This window comes from Prinia subflava, chromosome 16 (genome assembly GCF_021018805.1).
Source record: "Prinia subflava isolate CZ2003 ecotype Zambia chromosome 16, Cam_Psub_1.2, whole genome shotgun sequence".
In the NCBI taxonomy this organism is placed as follows: Eukaryota; Metazoa; Chordata; class Aves; order Passeriformes; family Cisticolidae; genus Prinia; species Prinia subflava.
This window is the reverse complement of record NC_086262.1, coordinates 1,953,383-1,978,819: the sequence shown is the minus strand read 5'-3', so window position 1 is coordinate 1,978,819 and position 25,437 is coordinate 1,953,383. Positions and strand designations below refer to the sequence as shown.

Here is a 25,437-nt window from a genome sequence, read left to right as displayed (position 1 = left end):
CAGAACAGTCCCAAAAGGGCTCTGTGAGAGTGCAAAGTGCAGAGGCTGTTGTGAACACTGCAACTCACAGAACTCACAGCATTGAAAATAACTGAAGGGAAGAGTTCCTGAATTGGCTCTGCAGCTTCCTGCAAAGCTTTTGCTGGAGTGAGAGGCAAAGCAGGAGTGTCCACCCCACCTGGCCTCCTGAAAGGGAGGTCAGGGTGCTCCCCTCATGTGCAGTGATGCCAAAAACTCACCAACATTTACTCTGAGGAGAATTCCCTCCATTCCTTCAGACACTGGATGGCACTACCCTGCCAATGCTGGACCCTTGGGAGGAGCCAAAACGGTGTGGGGATTAAACAGACAAACAACAGGTCAGGTAAGAAAAATACTGCCTCTTCTTTAATGTTCAAAGACATCAGTAAACAAACAGAACCGTACAGACAGAGGCTGAACCCCCCCACCTCCCCAAACAGCACGTTCCAAACCACCACAGGTACCAGGGGAGGACTCGGGAGAGGGAGCAGCAAAATCTGGGATTGGAGGGATGGCCAAAAGCAATCTCTGCTGGGTGAGGGCAGGAACAGTGCACTTGGAGGGAGCAGCTTCCCTCACCCAGCAGAGAGCAGCACCTGCTGGGTACAGCGCAGGGAACTGTTTCCTCTCAGAGCAAACAGCCCAGATCTCTTGCTGACACACAGGAGGACCATGTGTGAACTTGGGAAACACAGCTGGAAGCTACATTAGAGGTGCAGGACAAACTAAGTGCTGACCTGGGCAGCCAAACCTCTGTTCCACAGGGATTAAAGCCTCCCAAGCAATAAACACAACAGGGAAGCTGTGTCCAAGTCAGCAAAGTGCTGCAGGACTCATTTGTGAATGCAAATGTGGGTGTGGGGGGAAGGAATGAGCCTATGCTCTGCACACATCCTTCCATCCCAATCCATCCAGCTGCTCCCTGATCCAAGCACACCCTGACCCCTACCCCACAACTGGCCTGGGCTGCTCCAGTAACTCCTGGAGCTGTGGAGCACCAGCTGGTTTAGGGCCATGAGGAACAGCAGCTCCCGGTGCAGGCTGCAGAGGGCAGTGGGGCGGTACCTGAGGGGAGGTCAGGGACTGCAGGATGGGTCTGAGCTGCTGCAGACAGGCAGAGCGTAGGCACAGCTGCTCAGCTCCCACCTGGCTGGCAGGAGCCTGCATGGCAATCACAGAGTGTGGCTCAGGCTCTGAGGGCAGTCACAGCTGCCAGCCAGGACTCGGCACGGCTCCATTCCCACAGCAGTGCCAGCCGGGACCGTGACACGGTGACAAGGGACACACGTCACCTCTGTGCCTCTCCAGGTGGCAGGAGCCTGCAGTGGGGCTGTCTCTGCTGCCACCACGTGCAATCTAAGATGAAGAGAGGGCTGAACTGGCTCCTGCAGGGCCCAGTTATGTGCTCCAAGCACCTGTGTCCGAGCGGGAGGCCCCGCAGCCCAGGGCAGAGCCCTCAGATCTCCACGTCGCTCTCTTTGTCATTGTCATGGTCACCGTCGTAGAACTCGTTGGGAGCTTCAGGCCTGGGGGAAGAGAAATCCCTGTCAGGGAGGAGAAAGAAACCTGGAACCCTTGGGACCTGAGGGAATGTCATAAGGAGAACACAGAAGCTCCTTGGGTAAAACCAGAGACTCAGAAGTGACTTCCCTGCCCATGAGAATGGGATGGGCTTTAAGGTCCCTTCCAACCCCAAATTCTGGGATTCCATGGCTTGTTCTAGGACTTGGATTCCTCTGTGTCCCCTCCCAGGGACACAAAGGCACAAGCTCTGGCACCTGCTGTAGTTCTCCTCGGAGCCCCTCTCCTCGGGGTCGGGCTCATCCGTGCGGTCGTAGCTGAGCAGGTCGGAGGGGACGTCGTGGATCTGCACGCTGGGAGCGTGGTTCAGCATCTTGAGGTTCTCAAAGATCGTCTGCCTGATCTGATCCAGGTACTGCACGGACAAAACACAGGGATCACCACAGTGGCACATGTCACAGCTCTGTCACCTGCCTGCATCACCTCTGTGGGGGCCAAGAGCAACAAATTTGTGCAAAAAGTCACTTATCAGAGCAGGGGGGTGGAGAACTCAATTACTGACACTCAAGCACACGAGAAACACAAAGGCAACCCAGGTGTTGTTTTTCATTGTTTTTTTGCCCTGGGCTCCAGCTGGTTTCACAGGACAGAGCATCAAGCACAGGGTTTTGGAAGCTCAAAGTGATGCTGCAGCATGGCTGCAAGCACTCACCTGCCTGGAGTTCTGATTCTCAATCCTTGTGCTGACGTCAGGGTGAAGGGTGAAGTCCGGAGCGAAGTACTCGAAGTACTCTGAGATGGAGGGAGGCAGGGTTAGAGCACAGAGGGCCAGAGGCTGTGCAGAGAGCAGAGCTCAGCCCCCACCTCCCTGGGAGAGAGCAGAGCTTAAAAAGCACAGTGACAGTCAGCTCTGAGTGCGAGGGATTGGACAGAACAAGAGGGCAAACAGCAGGAAGTGGTGCAAACTAAACCACACCGGACACACACGGCTGTGTCTGCCCAGCAAACAGGGTGGGGGGAGATCACAGAATGGTTTGGGTTGGAAGGGACCTTAAATCTCATCTCATTCCAAGCCCCTGCCACGGGCAGGGACACCTTCCACTACACCAAGCCCTACCCACCCTGGCCTTGGACACTTCCAGGCATGGCTAAGGCCATCTCTAAGGTCAGGAATTGCTGACCCTTTGGCCTTGGTCAGTGCAGAATAGAACATCCCAACAATTTCAGCTGAGCTAGTGAGGAAAAAAGGCAGCTCCACCTTACCACTGTATGGGAGCTCATCACTAATTGGTTCATCTACGAGCAAGGACGTTTCATAAGTCCTGAAAACATGGAAAAAGAGGAGCTCAGCTCACTGAAAGGGAGATGGGAAATGCAAGGACAAATCCCAGAGAACTGCCCAAGCAGTGCCCCTCAGCAGAGAGGGGCAGAGAGGACTCACCAGCATCGTGCCACGTTCCGGACCGTGTAACCTCCTCCTCCCAGCACCAGCAAGGGGATGTTGAAGCTCTTCACGTACTCCACACACTCCCTACAAACCCCAAACAGGAAAATGCCAGAGCTGGAAACTGCAGCACAGGTTCAAATGTCAGAAATGTCCCCCTGAACTCCAACACCACCATGGCTGGTGGGATACACCTGGAGCTTCCACCCAGGAATCACCATCACAGGGGTTGGGTTGGAAAGGACCTAAGGTTCACCTCATTCCACCCCTGCCATGGCAGGGACACCTCCCACTGTCCCAGGCTGCTCCAAGCCCCAGTGTCCAGCCTGGCCTGGGGCACTGCCAGGGATCCAGGGGCAGCCACAGCTGCTCTGGGCACCCTGTGCCAGGGCCTGCCCACCCTGCCAGGGAACAATTCCTGCCCAATATCCCATCCATTCCTGCCCTCTGGCAGTGGAAGCCATTCTCTGTGTCCCGTCCCTCCATCCCTTGTCCCCAGTCCCTCTGTAGCTCTCTTGGAGCCCCTTTAGGCTCTCAGCTCTCTCTGGAACCTTCTCCTCTCCAGGTGAGCACCCCCAGCTCTCCCAGCCTAGCTCCAGCCCTCAGAACACCTCCATGGCCTCCTCCTCCTTCACCACCCCCCTGCAGCACCTTCTACAAAGCCTGTCTCCTTCCAGTCACACAAATGTTAAAGAAATCCCCAAAACTGCTGGCAGGCCAAGGCAATGCTCCAACCCCACAGCAGAGACTCCTCAGAGCCCTTCAGGAGGTTTGTCTGTGCCCAGCCCTGCTGCACTTACCCATGGCCTCTTATACTGAGGTTAAAACATCCCAACCGGTCGCAGCCCAGAGAATCAGCACCACACTGGGGAACAGAGAAACAAGGGAATTTTGGCATTGCTCTCCAGATGGCATTGCTCTCCAGATCCACACCAGTAACACAGACACAGCCCTCTGCAGCCTCTGCAGGTGCACATGTGTGCACAGAGGTTTGCTTCCTTACCTGCAGGACAATGCACGTGGGCTGATAGTAATCTACCACCTGGTTAATGACTGGCTGGAAGAGGTGCTTATAACCTTTGGAGAGAGAGGGGGATTTGTCATGGCTCTGGAGCAGAAGGAGCAGGAAACCCCTGGGGTCAAGGGGAAAGGGTAGGGAACACCTACTCTGGTCATCGATGCCATCTCGGAGGGGCACATTGAGACAATAGTAACGGCCACTCTCTGCACCAACCTCATACATGTCACCTGCAAAACAGGACAGCCACAACAGCCCTGAGACTTCAGAGCTGTGGGAAGGCCAGACCTGAGCTGGGCTGAGTCCTTCCACCTAATCAGAACCCCTTTCTTACAAGCAACTACAGTTCTATTCCTCCCTATCACGTTCTCCCACCATTTCCCCCTGCAGCTTGAATTTTGTGATTTATTCTTTTCCACCCCAGCAGAGCTTCCAAGGGATTCTGAAGTAAGTTCCCACTAGAAATTCAGCACCTACCTGTGCCAGGGAAGAAGTAGTTGCCATATTTGTGAAATGACACAGTCATGACACGATCTGTCAGGTAGAAGGCCTCCTGCACCCCGTCCCCGTGGTGGATATCGATGTCGATGTACAGCACACGGGGGTGGTACCTGTGGGATACAGCAAAGTTTGGATTCCAGGCATCTTTACACACTCAGCCATCTTCTTTTGATGTGCTTGGAAATTGATACTTAAAACATTTGCTTCTGAGGTGGTTGGAAACAGATTTTAGAACAAAAATGTTTTTAGATGGGGCCAGAAATGCTGTGAGAAAGAACTTGTTTAAGCAGCTGGGTGTTCAAAAGTTGCAGATTCCTGTTTCCAACGTGCTCAAAGTTAATCTTTAGGAGCTCCAGTGATTTTAATCATATCAGGAAATGAAAGGCAAGCTGGCATGGAGGAGGTGGGAACTGGAGCACTGTGTCCCAGCTGGTGAGCACCAAAAATCCCAGGCTGGGCTAAATTTACTGGAGAAGCAGCCAGAGACACAGAGACAGAAGCAAACTCAAAATGCAGTCACCTGCTGCAGAAATGGCTACTGGAAACAGGCAACAAAAGAATAGGGACATAAAACATCCCATGAGGGGGACTGGGCTGTATTTGAGACCTCTGGTGGATGGGATTAGGAAATGGGAGTGCTGAGATAGCCAGAGAAATCATGGGATTCCAAACAGTGCAGGGAAGGGGGAACGAGAAATCCCAGTACATCCCATAAGTCTTTGAGAGCAAGTAAACTTGCCAGTAATCATGTAATCACTGTTTGATCAACTCCAAATCCTTTTTAATTCTGTGACAACTTGTCTGAGGTTCAGTGACAAGGAGGGCACTCTGAAGTACAAAAAAACCCAAACCACAAAACCCCCCCAAACAAAAACCACTCGGATCAATTCAAGAAACTAAAGATATTTCTGTAACTTTTCCTCTAATTCTGAATTTATTTTTCATTTTCTAAAATTTCTAAGATGAAAAATAAATTCATTTTCTAAAATGAAAAATAATCTGACTCTTTTCTACAGAGCCCAAGTGTCCTCTGATCACCCATGTGCAGCCCAAGTCCTGTTCTTAAGGCGCTCAAACAACTCCAGAAAGATTTGAGTCATTTTTGTGTCTCCAGTGAACCAAACCTTGCATTTACCTACAAAAGGCTCACTGTGGCAAAAAGGCTGAGACTCAGGAGCCCCTGGAACGGGACTGAAGGACTCTTCTGTATCCCTCAAGCTCCCTGCAACAAAACTGGAGTCAGATGTTCCAATGCTCAAACCCCTTCTTGTGTCTTAATGATAACGCCAGGACAAAAATGAAGTTTTGGGGCTTCCTGGATTCCAGAAAGGCAAATGAAGCAGAGAAACAGAAAAAAAAAGCAGAGGGAAAGCACAAAGCAGCCAGCAGAGTTCAGGCCTTGCCCCTGTCCTTACTTGAGCAGCTCCAGGATGCCGATCACGATGTCATTGACGTAACAGAAGCCCGAAGCCTGGAAGAGAGAGAAATCCCAACAGCTTTAGAATGAGATCAACACAGAGCCCAGGCCCCAAAGACAAGAGCAATCCACACATCTGCCTCATTACCTCAAACTTTTTGGCATGATGGAGTCCCCCTGCCCAGTTTATGGCAATGTCACAGATCTAAGAGAGGAAAGAGCATTCAGTTTTAAATGACAGTATGGTGACAACAACCCTGTACCCTCCTTTCCACTCCCACCCGCCCATCCCAGGGATCCACAACACCCCCCTGGCTTTTCCCCCTCCTGAAAAGCTCCAGCTGGGCTCCAGAGGATCAGCACCTCCCTTACCTTGTTGTTCAGCTGTGTTGCTCCCTGCAGGGAGGCCCCAGTGTAACGAGAGCAAAACTCAAAGAGGCCTGGAAACACTGGGCTGAAAAAGAAACCACATTCAAACCCAGAACACCTCACTCCTCCTCTTCTTGCAGAGCACAGCCAGGAATCAAACTGGCCAGGGGTAATAGCTGAGCAAGAATAAAGCTCAGCTCTCTGTGAGTGTTGATTTGGGATGAGGATTGCTCTGACCCTGCCTGTAACTCACTGAGCCCCAGCAGAGGAGCGAGCTGGCTGCCAACACAGTGGGAAACACAGGGAATTTGATAATGATTCCCAAAGCTTCCAAAGTCTTGAAAAAGTTTCCAAAACCTTTCAGAGGTTCTGTTTCAAAACTGTGCCCAAAACCTGTCAGTCTGTCCTGCCCGTAGCTGGGATGTGATGACACACTGCCTCAGGAGAGGGGGGACTGCGATAGCTCCCAATCCCAGAATGGTTTGGGTTGGAAGGGACCTCAAAGCTCATCCCATTCCACCCCTGCCATGGCAGGGACACCTCCCACTGTCCCAGGCTGCTCCAGCCTGGCCTTGGGCACTGCCAGGGATCCAGGGCCTGCCCACCCTCCCAGGGAACAATTCCTGCCCAATCTCCCATCCATCGCTGCCCTCTGGCAGTGGGAAGCCATTCCCTGTGTCCTGTCCCTCCAGCCCTTGTCCCCAGTCCCTCTCCAGCTCTCCAGTCAGTTCCTTCAGGTACTGGAAGGCCACAATGGGGTCACCCTTTCCCTTCTCCAGGGTGGACAATCCCAGCTCTCCCAGCAGAGCTGCTCCATCCCTTGATCATCCTGGTGCCTCCTCTGGATTTGCTCCACCAGGTTGATGTCCTTTGTCCCCCAGAGCTGGATGCAGCACTCAAATCCTTAACCAAGGCAGTTGCCACATTCCAGAGGAACTGGAAGCTCTCCCAGAACAAGCAGAGTCTGCAGCCCAACAGCCCCAAATTGAGACCCAAAAAGGAGCATTGCAGCACCTCCAGAAAAGGGAAGGGAATCAAGGAGGCTCCATTCCCCTACCCACACAGCAGGGACACACTGCCCTCATTCTGCCCAAAGCCAAGGCAGGAATGGGACATTCCAGGGGAGCTGCTGGGACAGGAGCAAGGCAGGGGCAGCTGCTGAGGGCACTCACCAGTCATCGCCCACGTTGAAGGCGTTGAGGCTCTTGGTGAAGCCCTGCATGTTGTTGGGGCTCACCCTCTGCAGGAAGTCGATGTAATCCTCCGAGTGGAACCGGCACATGTCGTGCTGGGACGCCTGGTAGGGCTTGAACACCTTGCAGAGACAAAAGCACGAGTTATTTCCCATCCAAACTCCATTTCCTTGGGCTGGAAGAAACCTCAAGCTAACTGACAAGTGGCCTGCAGGAGATACATGAAAAATGTGCTACCACTGGCATTTGTGTTCATTTAAATTCAACAGCTGCTCCACGAAACCTGCTCTCCTTCCATTTTTCCCTTTCATGAATCCATCTCCTGCCTCTCCTGACTGCAGCTCTTGCCATAAAATTTCTTCCTACCCCATGGCACATTCACCTGCCTGGGCAGCAAAATCAATCACAGCTTTTCCCTCCCTAGGCGGATCATTCCTTCCTCAGTCACCAAGTTCCCACAGTTTTAAGACCTCGATCTAGGGGTGGCTCTGGTCTCTCTGCAAGATTTACTGACAGGCTCCAAATTATTGGGGAAATCTCCCAGAGGGATGGAAGAGTTGCAAAAGTGTTGTTTCCTTGGGAAAGGAAAACAGAGTGAGAATGGTCAGGGAGATAGATGGATCCAAATCCAGGATCTTGTGACAATGCAGGTTTGGCACTTAGGGCACACAGCTCAGTAGAGGGGAAGTTAAAAATTAACACCACTGGGAGAGGAAATTCAATTGCTAAGAGATCTTTTCTGTGTTTCCAAATTTCTCTCATTTAAAGCAACCACTTCCTAGAAAAAGTGGAACATGAGTGTAACAGGAAGATGCACAAGCTGGTCTCCAAAGGGAAATTCCTCAGGACAACTGCACCATGTTCCTGTTTTCTGTGCTCAGCAGGAAACTGCTCATTCTCAGAGCTACAATAACCCAACACAAGCCCATCTCCTCCTCTCCTGGTGTTTTCCACGTGGATTTGTGGAGTTTGGTTTTTCTCAGAGGCTGCTGCCTCTGACAGCTCCAACAGGGGCTGAGGCAGCTCCATGGAGCAGCTGCTGAGGGGGAAGGCAGGAGCTGTTCCCAGGGCTCATTAAACCAAACCAGACCCAAACTGACGGCAAAGAGAGAAGAACTGGCTCCCACTGGACAGCCAGAGGCTCTCAAAGTAGGGATGTGGGAATCAAACAGAAAGGAAGGGAAAACCAGACTGAAATCTTCACTCAGCTGCTGGCAGAACAAACCTGGCTCCCTGCACCCTTCCAGCAATCCCACCCACATTCCTGAGCTGGGGAAGGTGGGAAGAGGCAAACCCAACCCCACAGGATCCCAGACATCTTAAGGAGGCAGAAACAATGCAACCACAACACAAAATCAGCAGGACTTTTTGCAGTCCCAACTGCTCCAAATCCCTGGTTTTATTTGCCCCTAACTCTGCCAGTCCCTGACTGTTTGGGGATGAAGTTGTCTCTGAGGTTTTCAGCTTCCCAGTGGCATCCTGTGGAAAATATAACCCCCAAAAAAGAATTCCAAGACTAAAAAGGTAGAGCTCTGCCCACTGCCTCCTTCAGGCAGGGATTTGCCATTTAGATGTGTTAGGTCAGAACATTTTAGTTGTTCCTGCAAGGAAAAGCGTAACTCTGGGGAAGCTGCTTGTGGAAATCCACACAGTGACAGTAAAAATCTGGAAGAGAAACTTGGCAAGGACTCCCCACAGTCCCCCCAGGTGCTGCATTTCCACAGTCCCTGCACTGGATGGGGTTTTACTTGGAGATATTAAGGAAACTTCCCTCATGTCTAAACATCTAAAATACTTTTCGTAAGTTGCCGACCTCATCAGGTCCTTGGAATCTTCTACAACTGCACGAACATCCCGGGGCTGAGCTCTGCAGCCACCCCTGGGCACTGTCACCACCCCGGTCCCTCACGGCAGTGTGGAACCCCCCGCGCTGCCCCCGGCCCGCCCGGACACGCGTGGCTTACGATCATCTTCTTGTAGAGGCCGTAGTGCAGCACCAGGCTGTGCGTGAGCGCCAGGCGGTGCGGCTTCATGGGGTGCCCCGCGCCTGCAAGCGAACGGTGCGGCGTTAACGGGGCCGCGGCGGCACAACGGCCGCGCCCGCCGCAGCCCTGCCCCGCCGGAGCGCCGCGGTGAGAGGGGAGCGGGGAGAGACCGGGGGGAGACCGGGGAGAGACCGGGGAGAGACCGGGAACGGGGAGAGCCGGGGAGAACGGTGAGGGCGGGCGGGGACAGGGGAGCACGGGCTACGCCGCAGCCCCGCCTGCGGCCGGCGCGGCCCCAGCCCCACGGCGGCCGCTCCGCCGCCCAGCCCCGGCCCCGCCCGGCCCCGCCCGGCCCTGCCCGCACCGTAGTGGAAGTTCCCCACGTCCGGGTCGTAGAAATAGGCCACGGTCTTCGCCATGGCGGACAGGCCGCGCCGCGCGCCGCGCTCCCGCTTACGTCATCGCACCGCGACACGCGCCCGGGGCCGGGCTGGGGGCGGGGCCACAACGAAGGGGCGTGGCCAGAAACGGGGCGTGGCTCCGCGCAGGGGGCGTGGCCACCGCCCCGCGGTCCCGGTGTCCCCCCCCGGCACTCCCGGTGCCTCCAGACTGGTCCCAGTTGCCACCAGGTCCTCACAGCTGCGCGCAGCCGCTCCCTGGTGCCCACACAGCGGCCCCCCATCACCCCAGCTGCCCACAGTTACCCGCAGTCACAACGAGTGGCGCCCCAGTCTCACCTGCCTGCCCTGTACCCGCCCCCAGCTGCACCCCCTTACTCCCAGTTGCCGGCTGGACCCTCTCCCATAACCCTATATTGTCTCTCCAGTCATCCTCAGCTCCCCCGGTTATCCCTCACTGCCCCTCACCCGCTCCCAGTTACCCCTAGCTGCCCGCAGCTACTGCCAGGTGCTCCCAGTTACACCCAGCAAATCCCAGTTGCCCACTGGATTCTCTTCTGTGGGCTTGCAGCTGCCTCCCAGTCATTCTCAGTTACTTCCAGATGCCTGCTGGATTCTCTCATCTAATTCTACATCTGCTCACTCAGCTGCCACCAGTCACTCCTCCCTCCTCCTCACCTACTCCCGGTCACTCCCAGCTGCTCCAGTTACTCCCAGTGACCCCAGCTGGCCACTGGTTTCTCTTCTCTTGGCCCACCGTTGCCCCCAGTTACTCCCACTTGTCCCCCAGTCACTCCCAGCCTCCCCCAGTTACCCCCACGCCCAGGGCATAGGGGATGGGCAGTGGGGTTTCCATGGGACACCCACACCCTGATGGGACTCGTTCCATTCTGGGGGACCCAGCTCCAATCCCTGAGGGATGGGGACCTGCCACCACCAGCTGTCACCTGTCCAGGTCCCACCCTGGGAGGGTGCAGGTCCTCCAGACCTTTGGAAAGAACCCTTTGGAAGCACTGCCAGGCAGGAGGAGGACAAAAGCTGGGTGGAAAATCGCAGGGTGTGAGGAGACAGCGGAATAGGGGAAAGCCTGGAGCTGATGAGATGGAAACAGGACCAGTTGTGAGCAGTGCTGGCTGGGAATGGCAGCTCTCCCTGTGGGCTGGAGAGAAGGAAGGATGAGCAGAGCAGGAAGCCTTGTCCAAAGGCTTGGAAAACCAAGCCAAAATCAATGCCTGGTCCTGCCAGTCTCCTGCCTGATGCTTCCCGCAGACAGGAGTTTGGGATGAAGGAAGCTGTGCTGGAGACAGGCTGCTCAGCCCTGCAGGGTCTCAGAGAAGGGCTGGACCCCCAAGAGCTGCCTGAGGATGGGCACCAGGGCAGATGGGCACTGGGATGTTCCCTGGCATCACAGTGGTGCCAGGCCGGGATTTTCACGGGATGGAGCCCCCTTGGAAGCAGCCAGAAGAGATTCCCACCTGTATGGGATGAGGCACTGTGGCATGGCAGGGAATTCTGCTTGCTGTGCTGGCTGCAGGTGGAAGAGACAATGTGTCAAGGTGTGATTAAATCATGGGGTTATTAAATGACATTTCCAGCTGTCTCTGTCCCCTCCTGCAGGGATGCTGGCCCCTCCACACTGCTACTCATGTGCCTTTCCCTTTAGGAACCCAGCTCCAGCTTGGAGCAAGGATCAAAGGATGGTTTAGGGGATAGGATTGGAAAGGACCTTAAAGATCATTTCATCCCAATCCCCTGCCAGGGGCAGGGACACTTCCAGAGGAGACCCAGGACCCTCTCACCGTGACCCTGCAGGGCCCAGCTGTGGCTGAGGACACTCAGGGAGGTCACCTGGCACCAAGCCCAGCACCCACCGTGGCAAACAGCTGGGGTTTGGACATGCTGAGCAGCACGGCTGCACTGGGAGCTCACGGAGCACTGACGTCCCAGGGCGGGTTTGTTCCAATCACCCCAATGACGACTGTCCTGTCCCTGCTCCACCGCCTGCTGCCACCAGATAACGCCCGGCTGGGGACATGGAGCCGCCCGGGCAGCACATCCCAGTGCCCGACCGGGGGAACGGGGTGAGGAGAGGAGAAACACGTCCCTGCTTCCAGCTGGGATCGCTTTGCTGCCGGAGCTGTCTGTCTGGAGGCCGGCTGCTGCTCCAGGCATCTTCCGGGCGTTGGAGCAGAGCAAGGGAAGCACTGGAGAGGGATATTTTTAGCTGCTCTTTGTGCTCAGAGAGCAGAACCAGGCTGTGGTTTAATGGCCATTTGCTGCTGGGCATGTCTGAAAAGCTGAAGTAGGGCCGAGGATTCAGGGACACGTTTGACACGATGGGATGGAGCAGCTTTGCAGATGTGAGGACAATTTCTGGCCTGAGCATCGAAGAGAGGATCCCAAGAGGAGCCTGGATCTGGGCAGCACAGCCCGTTTAGCTGCCACACGGGGCCAGGGCGGCTGATCCCCCAAAAGGACGTGTTCACATTGTTTGTGGGGTGACGTTTCCTCCAATGCCTGTGGAAGAAGTACGGAAAAAGTGTGGACAAGAGGTAACGTGGAGTTCTGCTGGGAGTGGAGCCAGCCTAGGGACAGGGTGACAGGTGACAGTACTGCCCCACCAGTGATCTTGGTCCCTCTGTCCACTCCCTCCTGAGCCACCTTTGGACATGGAAGCTTAAAATTTCAGTGTTCCCAGGCAGCGCCTGGAGAGGGACCGAAGCCTCCAAGGATCTCCAGGATCCAGGGAAGCCCCGAGGGGGTGGCCTGGGAAGGAAGGGCAGGGAATGGTGGTGCTGGATGAGGTGGGCAGGCAGAAAGAAGGCAGCTGCTATCCCAGAGCTCCAGCTGGGCTGTCCTGTGTCTCAGATCCCACTGCCTTGGCTGGTGGGGTCACACAGGATGGGACAGGAGCTGGGATGGGGTCAGGAGGGGCAGAGGATGCAGAGCTCAGACTGTGGGTGTGCCACAGGCATCCAGCCCTGCTCCTCCCTGCTTGGTGTGGGGCTTTACCCCATGTGGGTCCTGTCCCACCGGCCAGGATGGACACGGCCAGTGTGCTCGGAAGGGAGAGCTCCATTGTGTGGATTCACATGTCAAACGCTGGCTGCTTTTGGGGCAGAGAGGAGCCAGGGTGCAGCTTCTGGGTCACCTACGAGGGACCATTAAAGGTTCCTGCAGTGGGACAAGGGCTGAGCCCCTGGAGGGCCACTGAAGCTCAGGTGGTGGAAGCAGGATGGAGACTGGGAGCAGGCAATCCCTGGTTGGGAGAGTTAGGAAGAGAAACACAAACAGCTGGGATAATCCAGCTGCAGAGCCAGGAGGGAGCAGCTTGACAGCAACAGAACCCCCTCCTCGTCCTGGGTCACCCCACGAAGGCCAGGATTTGTCCAGGATTGAGGGCCAGGCTGCTGTGCCACCCTGCATTCCCCAGCTTGTGGAAAATGGGAATTTCCCCTGGAAGTGGGGAGTCCTGATCAGCCTGGCCTGGCTGGAGTCGGGAAAGGGGGTGGGATGCTGGAAGGGGGTGGGGAGCTGGAGGGGGGCAGGGTGCAGCAATGCGCTGGGTGGGCGGGAACACCCAGGAGGAGAAAGAGCGATTTATTGTGCAGGACAGCGTGCGTGGGCACGGGGAAAACGGGAATACACTCGCCATGACTGCATCCCCTCGGGGCCTGCAGAAAGCCAGACCTGCCAGTTCCCCCTCTGCACAGAAACAAGGGCAAAGAGCAGCTGCTTTTGAGGTTCACTTCGGGAGGTCTTCCTCAGCAGAGACTTGCATGATTGAGCAGCTTGTTGGTCCAGGGTTTGGACACCTCTCCTGCCCCATGGCCCAGCAATCCATGGCAGGAGGAGAAGTCTTGTTCTTGCCACAGATATTCTGTCCCAGGGCTGGTCTCCCTGTCAGGACAGTGGGCAGATGGGGGTCACCTATGGTGCTGTGACCTCCTGCAGTCACGCTGATGGAGGAGGCTCCTGAGAGCTGCCTGGGCCACCTGTGCAGAGGGACAGAAGCCCTCAGCAAGGCACGGCTGAGAGCCTGGAGGAGTCCCAGGCTGTGTCACAGCCAGACAGACCCGAGTGGGATAATTCCCAGGGAGGAATGTGTGCATGGATCGGTGGAGATGGCATGGGAGGCATTTCAAGGGTTGCATTCCTCAAGGTTTGGGTGGAGAACTGGCAGGTGGCTGAAGGATGGAGAGGAGCAGGTCTAATTTCCAGTAGCAAAGGAGTGGTGGGTGAAGCCTCCCAGAGTGAGGATAATGTGGTGGAGACGGAGAAGGAGGCTGTGGGACCACCACAGCTGGAGATTTCAAATGGCTTAGCCACTCCTTTTTTAGGAAGGAGGGAGACACGGGAGTCTCCCGGGGCTCATTTTCCACCATCTCCTCGGTGCTGGGATCCCCGTGTGGGTGTCTGCATCCCTCCACCCCCCAACACGCTGGTGTGGGATGGGTCCTGGCCTCACCGAGCCCCACTTCCACCCTTCTCCCTCCTATCGCCAGGGCTCAGTGCCCTAAAAATCGCGGAAAGGAGGGTGCCAGGGGAGCTCGGGGCTGGCACGCGTGCGGCTGAGGTTATTCACCCCGGGGCGGGCGGCAGCCTGGCAGCTTCCCTGAGCAGCGCTTCTGCGTGTCCTGCTGCAGCCTCCGGCATCTCCCCGAGCTCCCCTCTGCACCGTCCTCTGCCGAAACAGCTCCGGAGAGATTTTTTTTCCTGGGATCGGGACAGGCAGGTGCTCTTGTGGCGGAGGGCGGCAGAGAGCGGCAGAAGCAGCTGGCTCCTTCCCGGGGAAGGCAGGCAGGGAGCCGGGGCCCGGGGCCGGAGGATGCTCGCCGCGGTCCCCAGCCGCGGGGATGCGGGGTTGCTAGGAGGCAGGTGAAGGTGAAGGTGAAGGTGAAGAGGAGAGCGCTGCGGAGGACCGCAGGCCCAGGTACCGCCGCAGCGGGGCCGGGGGACAGGCGGGTGGGATTTTCTCCGTGCCGAGGAGCGGAGCCGGCGACTGGGAATGTGGGCGCTGAGCCCTTGGGGAAGGAGCCGGGAGCGCCCGGCGGAGCCGGGGCGGAGGGAGCCGGCTCGGTTCTGCGGGAGGATGATGCGGGAGCAGCCGGCGGCTCGGCCCTCCGCCAGCCCGGCTGCCGCGGCTCCCTGCCTGCCGCTGCCGCTGCCGCTGCCGGTGCCGGTACCTGCGGAGGGCCTCGGCCGTGAGTACCGAGGGCTGCGGGGGAGCGGCGCGGCGCGGGAGGATGCTCAGCATCCTCCGGCAAGGGCGGGCCGGGGGACGCCGCCCGCCGCAGAGCCCAGGGCAGGCCGGGGCACCGGTGCCCTTGGGAAGCCGCCTGCAAGGGACGGGGCAGCGCCGCAGCCCGGGGCCGGCGGCCTGCGGGGACGCTGCCGCCGCCGCTGCCCTTGGGATGCCGCTTGCCGGGGCGTGCGGGGCAGCAGTGTCCTTGGGAGACCGCGAGGAGCCGCCTCCGGCCGGCCCCGTCCTCCGTGCGGCCCCGCACCCCGCCGGACCCTGCGGGGCGAGGGCTGAGCTCCGCTTGCCCTGCAGGAGGAAGGGCAGGATGGGCACAGGGGGGCGGTGAGCGCGGGGCTCTGACCTGCCTTCCCCCTTCTCCTAGATCCGCATGTCAGACCATCACGACCCCAGCGATGGGGAGTCAGACCCCCAGCACGGCATTACTGTGGTCTTCCTCCTCGTCCTTGTCTTCTTCGTCATGGGGCTGGTGGGGTTCCTGATCTGCCATGTCCTCAAGAAGAAGGGTTACCGCTGCCGGACCTTCCGGGACGAGCTTGACCCAGATGACAAAGATGAGGTGGAGGAGCTCGAGGATGGTGAGTGTGGGGCCATGGGGGCGCGGCGGGGCCTCGGCCCTTTGCCTGGTGTGGGCTGGTGCTCCTCATGCACCCTTCTGGGATGTGGGATGGGGCTGGGAGGGTTACCTGTCACGTGTGGCTGGGTTGGGAAAAAGGGCTGGGGCGGTGAGAGCAGCGCGGTGTTCCCTGGGGATTGGGAGCGTGAGGGCCAGGGATCCCTCTGATCCACAGCTGACAACGGCTGGAGGTGACAGGGAGGTGGAACCAGTGCCTGGCCCTTCCCAGAGGAGCATTATCACCAAAAGGGAATCCTGATGAACATCCAGGACTTGCTGAATCCCCAGCATCTCAATCATAATTGCTGTTCCCTGGGGAAAACCTCTCCCAGGGGGAGCACCAGCTGTCCCTCTGCCCCTCTGGCATTAGGATGTCTGGCAGGGAGCCAGCTGGTGTTGGATATTGGTCATGTCTTCTTCTAGTCCCTGCTGTGTTTGTGCAGACCAGAGAAACAGGGGTGCTGCTGGAAGGGGAAGGGACCTGTAGGGAATTTTTCCATTGCTTCAGGCCACTGCAAGTGGCGCTGGGGTGGTTGGATTGGGAAGTCACTGCCGCATCAAGCGTGGGTGCCCGGCCCAAGGCAGCTCTGTCATTCGGTGGTTTCCTGAGTGTCTGCTGGAGTGGGGAGCAGACATTCCTCCGGCTGCTTCCCGGGCTGGGAACAGCCACATGGTGCCACAGCACTCCCCCAGCTCCCGCGTGCCGTCGGCAGTGCTGGGGAGGATCAGCACATCCTGCTGCTGCTGCCTGTGCTTGGCGGGGAAACGCGGCTCCTCCGGCTCACCCACGGGTGCAGCCGAGCTTCCAGGTGTCCATGGGTGGGCTCCTCTGGCTTTAGTGTGGCTTTTGGCTGTACATGACATGGAGACAGTGTCTGAACTTTCCTCTGCCCTCTGGAGACACCGCAGCCCAGGTGGGAAACATCTCCATGGGCTTCCAAGATTGTGGTAGCAGCCCTTGCGCCTTTGAGGCAGCTGTCTGCCAGACCACAGCTCCAGCCTGCCCGCAAGAACATCTCCCACTGCTGACCAGGCTGGAGGTCATCCATGGTCCATCCATCCAGGCCTCCTGCCTCCAACAGTGCCTGGAAGCAGGCTGAGGTCAACACTGTGGATGAATTCCAGAGCGGAGCAGGCACCAGCCAAGGCTCCTCAGAACAATGTTTTAAGCTTTTAATAGTGTGCAGTTCTGGGGCTTTCTCTATCATTGTGTGTTCCCCATTTCTGTGTTTAGGGGGTCCCAGTGGGTTTATTTTCTGTGGATGTGTCCTGTTTATCCTTGGAGCCCTGGGCACTTGCAGCATCCTGGAGCCAGGGGATCCAGGGCTGGACAAGGACTCTCCTCTTTCGACTTTTTGGAACCTGCTTCCCCCTCATTTCCCCAGATGCTCCCCTGTTCTAAAGGAGCAACACAACCCCCTCACCGTGCACACGCAGCTGCTGGCTCAGCCCTTTCTTTTCCAGGATGAGGGATCTGGTGTTCCCCAGTGGCTTCCCAGTGTGACAGGGGACACGAGGCTTCTCCAACAACTCTGCTGATGCAGCTGCTCCTTGGAGGGGATGAGTGAGTGGAGTCCCCGAATTCCAGCCCTCAGTGCCACGTTGTCTCTTTTCAGATGAGGACGAGAAGAATGATGACACCGTGGAGAAGATCGTGAGGTGCATCATCCAAAATGAAGGTGAGCTCTTCCGTGGGCCGGCCTGCAGCCGTGCTGACCACTTTGGCTGACGCATTCCCGTCTTTCCCTCTCTCTGCAGCAAATGTGGAGGCCCTCAAGGAGATGTTGGGGGAAAATGAAGGGGACGTGCCAGTGCCAGTGCCCAGGTGAGGGAAGCTCACAGTACCTTGTGACTGCTGCAGAGTGTGGGACAAGCAGCCCCTTTCCAGCTGCTACAAAGCATCTTCCCAATGGGAAGTCCTGCTCTCCCGAGGGTTTTGAGGAGGGCTTCACCCACTGTCAGGTGGAACAGCTGTCCCTCATTCCTGTCCCCTGCAGAGGTCCCCCCCAGAGCTGCAGTGGGGCTGCACCAGGGTGGGGACATGTCCCCGAGGTGACACAAACTGTTGTGTCCTTCTGTTGCAGCCTTTGTCCCCACAGCAGCAGCCAGGACGGGGGCCCCCCACATCACCACACGGTGCACCTGGGCTCCACGCAGGCCCCCTGCATCCACTGCAGCAGGAGGAAGAGGCACCCGCTGCAGCGCCAGGGGCGGTCCAAGGAGGGCAAAAGCAGGATGCATCCCGGAGAGACCACCGTCTTCTCAGTGGGCAGGTACCCAATGAGCTTTGGCAGACATCCCCCTGCTGGAATGAGCACCGTGGGCTCTCCTCAGTCCTCCTGTTCCTTCCCCCTTCCCCACTTGCCCAAGGTTCCCTCTTGCTGTTCCACATTGAGATGCCCCAGCAGCAGCTGTGCAGCTGGAGCTCCTGAGGACCCAGGTGCTTCCTGCACCTGGAAATGCCTGTGGGATGTGGCAGGCTGTGATGGCTTCCCTCCTTCTCCGGGAAGGTGACTCAAGCTGGGTTTTCCTGCTGAGTCAGTGCTGGGCACAGCCCCAGCTCCGTGTCCTTCCAGAACCCGCTGTCCCAGCTCGGTGCAAGCAGGGCCCTCTCTGCCCAACTAGGGGCTTTAGGGACCTCATTGGGGGGGCAGAGGGGACAGCATGTCCCAGGTGCAAGCCACCACCTGCTCAGAATGAGAGAGTGGCTGTGCTCTCCTTGTCCCTGCCTCCAAAGATGCCTGTAATTAGATGACATGGCAGCGATGTAAGAATAGGGGAGTGTTCCTGATACTTCCCACAAATGCTTTCCAGACCCCACCTAGCTTCACCCCAAGGGACTTCCTGAGCTTCCTGTGGTCTCTATGTAGTCACTAACCTGTAGAACAGTCTGTAGGCTCGCCCAGGCTGCCCCACTCCCCAGCAGAAAGGGTTGGGAAAGTCTTCCTGGGCTTGGCTCCCTCCGGCTGGGATGACTGGGGCAGGATGATGAGCAACTGCTGGTCCCTGGATGGCCACCGTGGTGAGACACAGAGCTCTGTCATGCTCAGATTGTGCACAAGGTCTTCATTCAGGGCCTGAGCCTTGATGAAACCTCATGTTGTGGTCTAGAGAGACAGTTCTTTCACGGAAATGCTGAACCAGAGTGGGCATGGAATCGTGGAATGGTTTGTGTTGGAAGGGACTTCAAAGCTCATCCCATTCCACCCCCTGCCATGGCAGGGACACCTCCCACTGTCCCAGGCTGCTCCAAGCCCTGTCCAGCCTGGCCTTGGGCACTGCCAGGGATCCAGGGGCAGCCACAGCTGCTCTGGGCACCCTGTGCCAGGGCCTGCCCACCCTGCCAGGGAACAATTCCTGCCCAATATCCCATCCATCCTTGCCCTCTGGCAGCGGGAAGCCATTCCCTGTGTCCTATGATGTGGATTTTCCCACCACCACAGGCAGGACCCTCAGCAGGGAGGTGAGCTGGGGCTTTCTGGGGAGCTAGAGAAGCAGGGAGACCTGCTGGACCTCCCCAGGCTGAATTGCAGCTCAGATCACATCTTGTGGACACTGCCAGCTCCTGGCTGCCTCCGTGCCCGCTGCTGTCCTTGGAGGTGGTGCCCGGCAAGCCAGGGCTCTGCACAGTTGCGTGCTCACCGCTAATTCATTCCCTGGCTGGTGCCCAGCTCCATCCACTCCTCCATGTCCTTTGTCCATGCTCTTCCCTGTCTCCTCTCGCTCACCTTGGAGTGCTGGAGAAGATGGTCTCCTCTCCCAAAGGCACCTTCCCTCAATTCCTGTTTTTTTCTCCTTAACCCTGTTAATACCCCACATCACACCAGTGTTCTCCACAAGGCAGTCAACCCATTTCCCCAAGGCTTTATTTTCAATTTTTAATCTCTTTGGTGCAAGGTCCAACTGCTAAGGGATCTATATGCCCATGAAGTACAATCCCACCTCCAAATCCTGCTCCTTGTTTCCAAGCTGGCCCCTTTTCTCTTCCACATCCTGGATGACTTTTCCAGGATTGCCCTTCCTGTATCTTATTTATGACAAATATCTTGAAGTACTGACTCAGCACTGACCCTACAAAACAGGGCTTCTTTGACCCACCTCTAGAGTTAAAGACACACCCTCAGGTCTTGTTCTACTTTATTTTTGGTATTGTTTTAGCCTTGGATGCAGTGGTTGAGAGTCCAGCCCCCTCATACATGGAATGAACCTGGTCCGGGTAGGCACAGGCTCATCCCTGGGGAGTGGAAATGTTGGGAGCTGTGGATGTCCACCAAGATCATCCAGGGCTGGAGTACGGGGGCATCTGAGGAGGCTGTTTTAGCCTGGAGAATTAGAAAGGGGTGATCTAAATGTCCTCCTAACACTTCCCAAAGGGCCGGTGGAGTTTAAATGGAGATGGAACAAGACTCTCCTCAGAGGTGCACTAGGAAGGGCAAGAGGCAATGGCCACGAGTTACAAAAAGAGAAATCCAGAAAAAATGCAAGGAAAAGCTGTTCTGCCATGAGATTTGTGCACCCCTCCACAGGGCTTTGAAGAGTGGAGGAAACTCCACCCTGAAGATTTCCAAAACCTGACTGGACAGGGCTCTGGGCAAAGTGCTTGCAGGTGGGAGGGGGCCCAGATATGAGCAGGGGTCTGGACTAGAGACCTCCCGAGGGCTTTTTGCGCCTAAATTGTCCTAAACTTTGCAGCAATCAGGGTTCTGTATGGCATAGGATGGTTACCACTTAGCTCAGCGTTTTCCCTCAACCAGTCGTAGTCAGTGGTAAAGCTTGTCTGTAAAACATCTGTGTGTGACCCTCTGTCCTCAGCCCCATCAGCCAGAGTGTGTCACATCCACTGAATCCAAAGCCCCAGGGATGCTGATGAGGCAGGCAGCCAGGGCTCCTCTGCTTTCCCTCATCAGCCAGAGCTTGGCTACATTACCTCTTGTGCCCTCTCCAAACCCTTCCTGCTCTCTGAGTCCTCCCCCAACTCTTCCAGGCTGACATTGCTCAATGGCATTACCAAGAAATGATCCTGTCACTTGTGTCTCCTTTCTGTTCCTCTTCAGCACCAGAACATTCTTTGGTCTCCCTGGGTGCTGGTGTCTTATCTCCGAATATCTGGATAGACCTGAAAGGTCACATTTGCTGCTGCTTGGCCTGACCTGAGCAGTCCTGTGGAAACCTCTGGAGCTGCAGCATTTCTATTCTCGACCCTCTCAACCCTGAGCAGCTTTCTGACCCTGCTGAGGGGAGGGTGCTGTCCACAGGCTGGGCTCCAGCCTGGAAGTGGTCTCCTTCATCTCTGCCAACTCTCCTGGCATCTGTTCTTACATTTTGGACCTCTCTGCTTTTTCCTTTGGAACAGCAGTACTGCCATGTGCTTGACCTTTGTGTCTTGCTCTCCTTTCCACACCAGCAGTTCTTGAACTTTGTGAAATTGTGCTTTGCCCTGACACTGCCTCAGCTGAGCCCCGGCAGGGTCCGTTGGTTTTTCCATGTGTGATCCAAGCGCAGTGAGAGCAGGGCTGGGTGAGCCATGGGCTGCACAAGTCCCAGTGGTGGGACTGGAGGCTCTGGCTGTGAACACCAGCCCACCGTGAGGAGATTTTCTGTCTGCTGGTCCAGCACTGGCTGGCAGTGCTGGTGAGGAGCAGTCACAGTTTGTCACAATCACAGTTCAGGTTTTCAGGCTTTGCTGACACCTTACCCCTCCCAGGCTGAGGGAACTGGGAGAGGAGAAAGCTCCAAGGACACTTTAAAACCCCTTCCAGTGTCTTCCAGAGGGGTTCCAAGACAGCTGGAGACGGACTTGGGACAAGGGCACAAAGTGGCAGGACAAGGGGGAACGGCTTCCTGCTGCCAGTGGCAGGGTTAGAAGGGATATTGGAAAGAAATCAGTGGGGAGGCCCTGGCACCGGGTGCCCTGAGAAGCTGGGGCTGCCCCTGGATCCCTGGAAGTGTCCAAGGCCATGTTGGAGGGGCTTAGAGCAACCAGGCTGAGGGGAAATTGTCCCTACCCCTGGCACGGGGTGGAACTGGATGATCTTTTAGGATCTCCTTGCAACCCAAGCCACTCCATGAGTCTATGATCCCTAACTCCCCTCTTCTCCCCATGTGCCATGTTGTATCACCTCTGGTTATTAACCCACCCTCTGAGGGTGTCAGACCCATTTCTGCAGCTTTTCTGCTGTCCACCAGCAGCTCTGAGCTGTTACCTGCCCGTGGTGGAACCTTGGTGAACCACTCAGGTACCACCCGCCCCTCCAGGGGATGGTGCGCAATGTGCTCTGGCAGATTTTAGCCAAACAATTCCTTCAGCCTTGGATCCCTGTATCCAAATCCCTGCCAAAACCCTGTCCCTGCCCTCACTCAGGGCATGCTCTCATCCAGGTTGTCTCGGAGCATTTCCAAGAGCTGTGATCCATCTTGCTGCTGGGAGGGAAGCTCTGCCCCAGCCAAGATCTGGGTTGAGCTCTCCATCCTTCTCTTTCTGTTTGTTTTGCTCAAAATGAAGGGGAAATCGAGTTTGGGTGCATGACTTGCGTGGGTGTGAACGGGTGTGCAATTTTGGAGATCACAGCAAAGAGAGGAGATCCGGGGCTGGAGGTCCGGGCCAGCTGGGGATCCAGCTGTGGGACAGCACGGAAAAGGCTGCTCTGTCCTGCCCCCGTTGCAGGTTCCGTGTCACGCACATCGGGAAGAAGCCGCCCGTCCAGGATGGCGCCCTGCCCGCCGGCAGCCGGCAGCCGAGCACGGAGGAGCTGGAGCGCAGCAGCGAGAGGCTCCAGTGGGAGCGGGCGCTCAACGGGACTGTCCCCACGGGCGGCCTGCAGAACGGGGCCATCCAGACGGGCACTCAGGGTGGCAAAAGCGCGGAGCAGAGCCTGTCCGCCAGCCCGGCCGCGAACACACCAGCCAGCTCCGGCACCCGCGAGAGCCGGCGGGCGGCCGTGGCTCCCGTCCCGGTGGCGCCCAGCCCGGTGGTGTCCAGCCCTGCGGGGTCCGGCCCGGTGGGGCTCGGCCTGGCGGGGTCCCTGCAGGATGCTGGCTCTGCTCCCGGGAGCTCGAGCCGCCAGCGGAGGCTCATGAGCATGCCGGCACTGGGAGCGTCGAGTCCCAACATCCCAGCAGAGCTGGCGAGGGAAGGAGCCGGCATCTGCCTGGAGGAGATCGGACTGGAGTCGGCAGATGAAGTGTCGGATATCCACGGGAGCCTGAGTCTGCAGGAGCAGGCCGATGAGCTGGGGAGAGACGACAGCAGCAGGAAACAGCCCGGAGCGGAGGACGGGAGGCAGCAGGTATGTTTCTCCTCTCCCTGTTCCCCGTGCGGTCCCCTGGGCTGGAGGAGGATTGCTTTTTCCCGCCCCTTTTCCAATGTCTGAGGGGGTGGAGTGACTGTGACAGGTCCCACCCTGCTTCATGGGCAGTGGGAGGTGCTGCAGACCTGCTGCCGGTTCCCCTTGGCAAGGGGCTCCTTTTCCTTTGTGGCTGAGCTCTTTGGGGACACCCACTGGGATTCTGACCCTGGAGAGCTCTAGTGCTGCACGGGGTGTCCCCAAAACCGAAGCCTCAACGGGGTCCAATGTGGCCAGTAAGGAACAGGCAGGGACAGATTTCTCCAGGAGCCTTTCTTACCTTGAAGGCCAGGAAATGGTGAAGCCAAGTGGTCATTTCTTGGCTATTTCCCCTGCTCCTGAGGAGCAGAGAGGAGGAAAGACCACCTTGCCTGGAGCCCCCAGTACTGTGGTACCTCCCAATATCCCACCTTTCTGGAGGGGTTAGAAAGCTCCAGGGGATTGTCCCCCTGGAATTAGCTCTGCTGTTACCAGTAAGGCTGGTGGTGGTTTGTACACCCAGCATTTCACTCACAGGCTCACACTCTCATTCATGGTTCTGCAGGTGGGAAAAGGTGATTTTCATGGAAGGGGAAGCACCCCCTGTGTAATGTCAGCAGCTCCCAGAGCTGGCCTTGACTTGCCTCACAAAACCAGCACCAGGGCACACGTGCCAAAGCCCTTGGAAGGAAAAGGAAGCCAAATGCCTGGGTAAAATTCCTGGCATGCTTCAAAGCCAGGGAGCTCCCCGGGGGCTGGTTCTACAGGAGCTCCACGGGCTGCTCACAGTCCATGCACATGCCAGCAGCCCTTGGCAGGGGGTGGCATGGGACAGGACAGGAGAGGGCTGGGAAAGGTGCCTGGCTGGATGCTGGGTAAGGACAAAGCAGGATCCCACTGATTCCCTCTTTGCTTTCTGGTGACCCGGCTGGAAGGTTTGAGCTGTTTCATGGAGAGGGGCAGCCCATGGCAGGACAGAGCTGATGGGCTGCAGCCATTCCCCAGAGACCTGGGCAGGCCCTCCTGTGGCCCACTGAACCTCTCATCCCTGGGGAAGCAGTTTTGTGCAGGCCAAGCCCAGGCACATGGGGATGTGTGTCCCCTTTGCAGTGCCAGGCTCTTGTCCTGGATGCTGCACGTGGTGCTGGGGTGCTCCAGGACATGGGGTCTCCCAGGAGAAGGGTGATGGGACCTCCCTGGGATGATTGTCACCAAGCCCCGGTGCCACTCGAGCCCTCCCCCATCCCCTCAGTGGCAGAGCCAGCACGAGGGCTGTTGGCTGCTGCTCATCACGGCCTGCAGGTGATGGGGAAGGGCACAGATGGTGCCTGGGTCGCTCCTGGAGACTCAGCCGGATTCTGCCCTTTGGTCCTCGGGCCCCTGCTGTGGCCAGCCCAGGCCAGCACCCTGCTCCCATGGGAGCACTGACACCCCTCCTCCATCCCACAGGAGCCCAGCGCCGCGGAGCAGGACCGCGTGTGACGTGAGTGCTTGTCCCCTGCCCCTGGGACAGTGTCTGGGGGGGTGGGAGGGCACCGTCAGTGTCCCTGCCCCTGGTGGGTCTCAGATGGAGAGAGGGTGAGCCCTTTCTCCAGGGGGTCGGGAAGTGCCCAGCCACAGGCACTGACTCTGGGACGCCCCGTTTGGGGGGGTGGGGAGGTGCCATGGCTGTGGGGACAGAGCCCCATGCTGCCTCTCTCCCCACAGCTCCTCTCCGCTCCGGGCTGGAGCGTGCACGGGAGGCGCGCAGCCCGCGGACCCCTCGGGCTGGGGGCTCTGCCGAGGGCAGCCGTCCCCGGGTGGGCAGCTACGCGCTTGGCATGGCCGGAGCGACGCGCCGGCGTCACCGACAACCGCGCTCGGCGCCAGCCTTCATCCCATTGGCAATAGGTACCCGAGTCCCACCCACCGCACCCTCCCCGGAGAGCCCCCGAGGGCCCGGCAGGGGCAGGACAGCACCCAGGGCCCGCTGCCCCCCGGCCCCCAGCTCCGGGGGAAGGAGGAGGGGGCCGCGGCGAGGGGCAGGGATGGAGGCAGCGGCTCGGGCGCCCCCCGGGGCGGCGGGGAGCAGCCCCACCCACCCAGCACCTTCACCACAGAGCACAGCCCCCCCCGCCCCGGGCACCCCCGCCACGCAGAGCGGGCACAGGCACAAATCCTGCACCGGCAGGTCCCCGGGAGATGCTGGCGGAGAGAGGAGCTTCCAGCCCCGTCCCAGCACAGCAGGGGCCGGAGCCCGGCCCTGGGGGGAGGATGGCCCCCGCCAGGCCCCTGGGCAGCCCCGGGGCCTGCGCCAGCTTCGGTGTGTAACGCCCTGTACATAGACGAGCTACAACCATTAAAGCTGCTGAACCCCTCGCCAGGGCCAGCGG

The 25,437-nt window shown here is 57.8% G+C and overlaps 2 protein-coding genes across 5 annotated transcripts; one reads left to right on the top strand and one right to left on the bottom strand.

Annotated features, from left to right (window-relative positions):
• Window positions 1-360: 360 nt before the first annotated feature.
• On the bottom strand, window positions 361-9,988 carry HDAC3 (histone deacetylase 3). The gene is made up of 15 exons (XM_063413752.1): window positions 9,834-9,988; window positions 9,449-9,531; window positions 7,464-7,606; window positions 6,295-6,376; window positions 6,071-6,127; window positions 5,921-5,976; window positions 4,482-4,615; window positions 4,154-4,234; window positions 3,990-4,063; window positions 3,787-3,851; window positions 2,984-3,073; window positions 2,806-2,864; window positions 2,255-2,334; window positions 1,800-1,957; window positions 361-1,547 (listed from the first exon to the last, which is right to left on the bottom strand). Exons 1-15 carry the CDS (start codon window positions 9,886-9,888, stop codon window positions 1,478-1,480), a joined length of 1,287 nt encoding a protein of 428 aa, XP_063269822.1. The 5' UTR covers window positions 9,889-9,988; the 3' UTR covers window positions 361-1,477.
• On the top strand, window positions 9,492-24,914 carry RELL2 (RELT like 2). 4 transcript variants are annotated; one of them, XM_063413755.1, is made up of 8 exons: window positions 9,492-9,616; window positions 15,492-15,705; window positions 17,360-17,422; window positions 17,502-17,568; window positions 17,828-18,016; window positions 22,408-23,029; window positions 24,515-24,548; window positions 24,773-24,914. In XM_063413755.1, exons 2-7 carry the CDS (start codon window positions 15,498-15,500, stop codon window positions 24,545-24,547), a joined length of 1,182 nt encoding a protein of 393 aa, XP_063269825.1. In that variant the 5' UTR covers window positions 9,492-9,616; window positions 15,492-15,497; the 3' UTR covers window position 24,548; window positions 24,773-24,914. The 4 variants fall into 4 exon arrangements, with proteins under 4 accessions (XP_063269825.1, XP_063269824.1, XP_063269826.1 ...); XM_063413754.1 differs by lacking the exon at window positions 9,492-9,616 and adding an exon at window positions 11,879-12,419; XM_063413756.1 differs by lacking the exon at window positions 9,492-9,616 and adding an exon at window positions 13,478-14,800.
• Window positions 24,915-25,437: the final 523 nt, after the last annotated feature.